This window comes from Eurosta solidaginis, chromosome 1, assembly GCF_040869045.1.
Source record: "Eurosta solidaginis isolate ZX-2024a chromosome 1, ASM4086904v1, whole genome shotgun sequence".
Classification (NCBI taxonomy): domain Eukaryota; kingdom Metazoa; phylum Arthropoda; class Insecta; order Diptera; family Tephritidae; genus Eurosta; species Eurosta solidaginis.
The window spans coordinates 344,863,969-344,871,193 of record NC_090319.1 but is presented as its reverse complement, the minus strand read 5'-3'; the positions used below and the strand labels follow the sequence as shown (position 1 = coordinate 344,871,193).

General features: G+C 36.4%; 1 protein-coding gene across 1 annotated transcript; it reads right to left on the bottom strand.

Annotated features, from left to right (window-relative positions):
* Positions 1-5,184: 5,184 nt before the first annotated feature.
* On the bottom strand, positions 5,185-7,225 carry AP-2sigma (adaptor protein complex 2, sigma subunit). The gene is made up of 3 exons (XM_067773784.1): positions 6,679-7,225; positions 6,475-6,624; positions 5,185-5,852 (listed from the first exon to the last, which is right to left on the bottom strand). The coding sequence occupies exons 1-3, from the start codon at positions 6,679-6,681 to the stop codon at positions 5,577-5,579; spliced, it is 429 nt and encodes a 142-aa protein (XP_067629885.1). The 5' UTR covers positions 6,682-7,225; the 3' UTR covers positions 5,185-5,576.

Below are 7,225 nucleotides of genomic sequence, written 5' to 3'. Positions count from 1 at the left end.
TCAGTACGCTTTAGGCATGCTGCGCTAACCATTTAGCTATACAGCGATGGTTTGTTTGACTGGCAAAGTTGCTACTTCTATTCCTTTTTACCAAATCAAAAGGCCAAATCAACCAAACAAGATATATATATGTATTATTGCGCAGCCTTGTAACACTATTAAGCACACAAAACAAACAACAACAGCATTTCAAGTGTACAGCTGGGTATGTAATGTTCGTTTTTACCCGAACTTAGACTTCCTTACTTGTTCCTGGTGTTTTTAATTTCCTTTTATTCTTTGGAGAGTGTTATCGATGTTTCCAATTCGCAAACGCTTTAATTGAAAATCATTTGCCGTCTTCCAGTGAGTTTTACAGCTCCGGCTCACGGGAATGCTCTGGATCATTGAGAGACTTGAGAAGCAGATGTAGTGAAATTTTTCACACGTGAAATGTGATAGGCAGATGTCGCCGCTGTTTTTCATTTAACTCATACGGCGAAAGGCCAAGCAGCGAAATCTATTTTTGAAAAAGTAGGTTTATTAAAGGCAGCGTTGCCAAACTAAAAAGAAGTAATAACAAATTATCTGGCTCACAAATTCAACCAGACTTCTATATGGATTTCTCTGGCTTAAATCGTTGTTGTTGCATTTACATGCAAAATTATTTATCTGGCTAAGGATTTTGCCACCGGATGATGGGTATTGTAGGCTGCACCAGGTTAATCCTAAAGCGCCAAATATACGACACGAACATTTCCGCGAACATTCCGCAATCTTGTTCGCAGCTTTGGCCATACACCATACGAACTTTTGGCCGAACATTAGTTCTCTTTCAGACAGCGATGAATACGGACAATAATTGTGCTGCAGCAATATTGCTCGCTGTGACAATTAAGCGTAAAAAAAATTTATACATTTCAATAAATTCACTCAGAAATTTTTTATTGTTCATTTTACTTTTCCGCGCACGTCTGTTCCGTTCAGAAATTACTACGATTATGAACTATTTCGCCATACACGCACGAACAGTTCGCGCAAATGTTCGCCAAAAATTAAAATATTTTGATTTTTGGCGAACATTTGCGCGAACTGGCAAACACCACCGTACACGACAGAAAAGGTCGCAGAAACATGACATAACGGGAATGTTCGCGGAAATGTTCGTGTCGTGTATTTGGCGCTTAAAGGCCGCGGTACAATGACATTTTTCATATAGATGCGTTTAACACAAGCTTATGCATTCCAATAACATCGCCACAATCAACCAAGATCATAGATTAGATTGATACGAATCTTTTGGTTACGCTCTCATATTTTCGCTCTCATGAGGGATTTATCTTCTAGTTGTTGCTGGCAACAATCACAGATAAATCCCTCGCGCCAGCTGAAGCGGGTGCCAGAACAAAAAATGTGCCACTCAAAACGAAAAACGGGCCAAAAATTTCGGTAAACTTTAGTTTGACCTACAACTGTAGAATAGCGTTCAAAAATTATTGGAAAAAGGATAAAAATACTTATTTTAGTCTAAATATTATTAGTTCGAAGGCGGAGGGTAAATATTATTTCCCATTCAAAAGTTATCACTAAAAACAGGTTTTGTAAATATGAACTCCCGATGCAACCAGTCCATTTTGATCACAGAACCTGGAACGCCAGACATGTAGGATAAGCCATATCCACTAAATAATGTTAGCTGTTATATCATTGGTCCGATTTACTGAAATTTCGAAAGAATATATGGTTTTCACTGCGAGTTAAATGCGTTACAATATTTGACTAAGTAATTTAATTGAAATGCAAATTTTACTTAGATTTGTATATATTTAACTCTAACTAGTCGTATTATTGTAAAATAAGTTTAAAGAAAGAAATATTTTACAACTATCATTTTATTAGATGATTGAAACTATAATCGCCGAAATTTATGTCAAAAATCCCCATTTTCAGATCTATTCATTTTTGTTTGGAGTGGCATCATTGATAAATGTTATAAAAAATGTGCATTTTGACAGCGCTCTCTCGAAACAAAGAGTTGCAAATCCATTCATCTATGAACAAGATGTTGCGTTTGCAAATATGAAGGAACTTCAGACTTGGTAATTGAAGTTTATTACGCCTTGCCCATTCACATACAAAATTTTGCGAAGCACTGTTGTAAACATTCTCCCTATACAACAAAAATACTTGCTAACATATTTTGAATCGTATTCGATTGTTATATTGCAGTTTTTAATTGTGAAAAATGTTAGAAAATTTACCAACCAGTAGGAAACATAATTTCACTTGCAAGGTGTCCCAACACCCTTAGCCAAAGCAAATGTCAAATTCTTCTTATGATTTGCTTGGAACAAAATTGGGGAGTTGGCTACTTTTCAATATCAGATGGCGACATTGTCGCTCATTCTACCATTCTCCATAAAAATACGTGCAATCTACTCATAATGCAGAAGCTTGTGTTAAACTCTATATGAAAAACTGCTTATGTGTCGAAGCTATAATGGCCATGCCAACATTTTTAAGACGCGTATTTTAGCTTCACTTGTATGTATGCTTGTTTGTAACTCTCCAGGCCAGGCACGAAAAGGCGAGTTAGACCCACCTAGTGGCAATTATTCAAGTGGTTAAATAACTCCCTACAACCGAGTTGTGCTTAATAGGGGAGACACGAACCTCTGTGCAATCAAATATCTAAGTGGATTGTAGATACTAAAACGGCAGCATATTTGACTGTTTTTTAGTTTTTTTTAAACTATATTTACATATATTAGCTGTTTTTTCACGATAAACTTTAAATACACCTCTGAAATTGCAACTGAAATATGTGTCCGTGTGTCACCCTCTGCACTAATTCCCTGTATTCTATGCGCGTCCACTATCTACCAAAACTGATTCAGCTATATTTTATACACAGAAATACAACAGAGGGTTGTGTCTCTGCTTTTCAGTACACCCTGTAGCTGTAGCTAGTTGTTTAACCACTGCCGCTAGATGGGTCTCCTAAGCATTATCTAAGCGAGGATAGGCGTTTTTTTTCACGCGCAAACGAAACGTATACGGCTTGTAAAAACAAACACGGCTATTAGCTGTTTTTTTTTTTTCTCATCTATATACGTTTACGCATAAACTTGATATGGACTGCTAAGCGACAAACTTTAAATACGCCTCTGAAATTGCTACGTATAAAATTAGTATTACTACCCTTCAAAAAACGCGAGTACCCTATAAATAATGTAAGGAATACTCCTTTGGGAGTATAAGACTGCTCCAAATCTAATCTGTATTCATACAAAAAATGTGCTCCAATTAACATGGCGATGTCCTAGGAGAGGAGTAGATGATCCCACTCTCGCTTTGTTTGTGAGTATTCCATAGAGTACATACGTGCGAGTACTTCCCAAAGTACTTTCACTGTAGTACTCAATGGAGCACCCACAAAGGATCATATGCCAAAGTACTAAAGAGGAATTGTGTCGGAAAGAATTATCGAAGTGAATTTAATTTAAAATGAAAGTAAATGAAGAGGGGCAAGACAACTTTTTTATTTTATACTACGAATATTCTTATGTTATTTAGCATTTGCGTGAATAAAGAAAGTAATATTTCTCTATACATACTTATTATGTATACATAAAACAACCCTGCAAAAATTGTTGGATTACGTGTTCCATTTTCTTCATGTTGGAGTACTCTAACAATACTCCTTTGCAATGCGTTTGCGGACCACCATCAGCCGATCATTGCTCGTTTTTTAACGACCGTGATCACGACACGATGACGATCGAACAGAGTTGCCAAAAGTAAAATATTGCATACAAATAACTGATAATAAAATTTTACTATGACAACCCTGATAAAATGCGACCGCGCACTGGTTTTATGTATACATACTATAGTATAAAGATTAGTTTCTTTATTCACGCAAATGCTAAATAGCATAAGAATATTCGTAGTATAAAATATAAAAGTTGTATTGCCCCTCTTCATTTACTTTCATTTTAAATTAAATTCACTCCGATAATTCTTTCCGACACAATTCCTCTTTAGTACTTTGGCATATGACCATCTGTGGGTGCTCCATGGAGTACTACAGTGAAGGTACTTTGGAAAGTACTCTCACGTATGTACTCTATGGAATACTCACAAACAAAGCGAGAGTGGGATCACCTACTCCTCTCCTAGGACATCGCAATGTTAATTGGAGCACATTTTTTGTATGAATACAGATTAGTTTTGAACACTCCTATACTCCCAAAGGAGTATTCCTTACATTATTTACGAAGTGCTCGCGTTTTTGAAGGGTAGTGCGCTGTTGCATTTTATCAGAGTTGCCAAATTAAATTTTATTATTAGTTATTTGCATGCAATATTTTACTTTTGGCAACTCTGTTCGATCGTCATCGTGACGTGATCACTGTCGTTAAAAAACGAGCAATGATCGGCTGACGGTGGTCCGCAAACGCATTGCAAAGAGTATTGTTAGAGTATTCCAACATGAAGAAAATGGAACACGTAATCCAACAATTTTTGCAGGGTAAATTTCTATGCATTATACTCAGATGTATCTGAAATATGTGTCTATGTATCACCCTCTGCACTAATTCTGCGTATTCTATGGGCGTCAGTAGCGGATCGTGAGCATGGCTGAGGGGAACGAATGGTATCAAAAAGTTTCATAAATTTTGTTTTATTTTTATAAAGTGCATCGTGAAATGCCAAATTAAGTATTGAACATTTGAATATTGGTTTTCTTTGGATATTTCATTTTTGTTCTGTAAAGTATTTGAAAAATAAAATTTCTCGACCTTTTTTGTGGGGAGGGGCGGGGCGGAAATGTCCCCTATTATCCCCCATAGATCCGCGCCTGATGGGCGTCCACTATTTATCACAACTGATTCAGTTATATGTTATACACAGAAATACAACAGAAGGTTGTGTCTCCGCTTTTCGGTACACCCTGTTGCTGTAGCTAGTTGTTTAACCACAACCGCTAGATGGGTCTCCTAAGCATTATCTAAGCGGGGATAAGCGTTTGTTTTCACCCGCAAACGAAACGCACACACATGTAAAACAAAAACGGCTATTATTTAGGCTTTGAAAACTGATGAAGCAAGTTTCCAACCAGTTTCAGCCTTCAAAAGGGATGACTTCATGCTATTTATCATAGACAACAACACCTTCGCTCTGACTGAACTTGAATCAACATTTATAATTTGTTTTTATAACATATATATAACTATTTTTTATTTTAATATCGAGAATGATTTTAAGTGTGAACATACATACATATTTAAATGAAATACTTATTCACTTTTCATTTAATATTGCTACGAATAACTTAACAAGCACTTTTAACAAACACTAATTACGTTACTTAATAGAGCTGATTAGCGATGCTGAGAAATGTGTATAAACATAATAGTGGAAGGATATAAATATGAAAAATTCGAGTATATGTGGGTTTACGACCCACCATTAACATCCTGTATACATATATCCAACTATTAATGAGCATTTAGCATTGCTATAGCAGCAATAAATTAAATTTTGGAATATATATACATACATAATTGGAATGCATTGATGGCAGTAGCTATTCACTCCAGTGAATTGAGCGTCAGTAATTGCTTAAGCACCTTAGTTTGTGATGTTTCACGTATTTCACCGGCCAAAAACATTTCATCTACTACCGTATAGACTTTATAGAAATTAAACACCAAGTCCAGTTCACATACATTATGGAAGTACTCATTTAGCACTTCTACAAAGTTATGTATCGCTTCAAGGTAGCATAAATTATTGTCGTTAACATCAACGCAGATACAGAAATACAGTCCAGCATAACGACGATATACAATCTTGAAGTTCCGGAACTGTAGGCAAAGATAAAAAAGTGGATTAGTACATCAAAAAAAGGTAATTGTTTACTTTAGCTCACAACTGCTTAAACCCGACCAAAAATATCGGGAGAGGTGTCGAAAGACGCGTTTTGATCCCAGGACCACGAATACGAGAGTGGAAATTCAAAATTTTTTTTTCTGTTAAAAGTTATTTCCAAAAAACCGAAAAATGGCCCGGAGCTCTCTGAAACGGGGATGGGCTCCTTAGTATTTTTGCGCAGCAACACCTTTCTGCATTGGCGGCCTTTGGCCGCGCTTATAAAAAATTACCCTGGGTGGGTCCAACACTGGTTTGGAGACCAAAACTATATCCGCGCAAAACACTTTTACCCAAAGTTTTTCTTGTGGATACTGCAAAATTATCAAAACAACCACATGAAACTTTTCAATTTTGTTTGCAAATATCTCCGAAACAAAATAAAATTTTGAATTTCCGCTCTCGTATTCGTGGTCCTGGGATCAAAACACCTCCCCCGATATTTTTGGTCGGGTTTTAGCAGTTGTGAGCTAAAGTAAACAATTGCCCAAAAAAAATTATTTGATTCCATTGTTCAAAATTCGTTTTTGTCCCAAACATTTTGCACTTGACATTTACCTCCACAAAATTTGTGTGCTTCGCATCTCGCACAGTTACCACTGCATGCACTTCTTCGATCAGCTTTTGCTTTTCGTCATCATCAAAATTCATATACCATTTGGCCAATCGAGTCTTTCCAGCACGATTTTGTATGAGAATAAAGCGAATCTAAAAAGTAACAAGTTTAACATTTAATATTATGCTTTGTGGGCGTTTACTTACCATTGTTTAAGAAGACTGTCTTTCTAATACCTTTATCTTGAAATCTACTGCACAAAGTAAATTTTCTGATAATGAGGCCCGTATTATGTATGTCACCGCGAATGTTTGCGTCGCATTTACTCACATCCACATTCACCCAGAATTCGTATTTTATAACGTTTTACGTGTTCGCGTTTGTCCTCTTACGTAGTCACTACGTTTTCACTGAGACTGTCAAACCCAATACGTAGCCAGTATAGCCACTTATTACTTTTCTTATTTCGGAAAACTTCGCAGTGCAATTTTTTCGGAATAACTTCGTTTCAACGAGCTGGCAAGATTGCATCGAAACACCTCACAATTGTAAAAAAAGAAAACAGAGTAAATTGCAATATTGATTGTCTGATTGTTAATGTTTTTAAAACCAGTTGCTTGTTTATTTATCAATTGCGGTTGAATTTTGTATGTTTCTTTATCTCTTTCCCAAGTACGGCCGGCAATCGATTTGAGGATTTTGTTGCGGACTTGCACTACAGCTGCAATTTTGGTACCACTGTTGTTTGGCCAA

Bases quoted from the DNA above. Each gene is read 5' to 3' on its own strand.
- AP-2sigma (XM_067773784.1), bottom strand. The intron at 5,853-6,474 runs GTAAATGTCAAG...CTTTGCCTACAG, and splicing joins AGCACACAAATTTTGTGGAG to TTCCGGAACTTCAAGATTGT.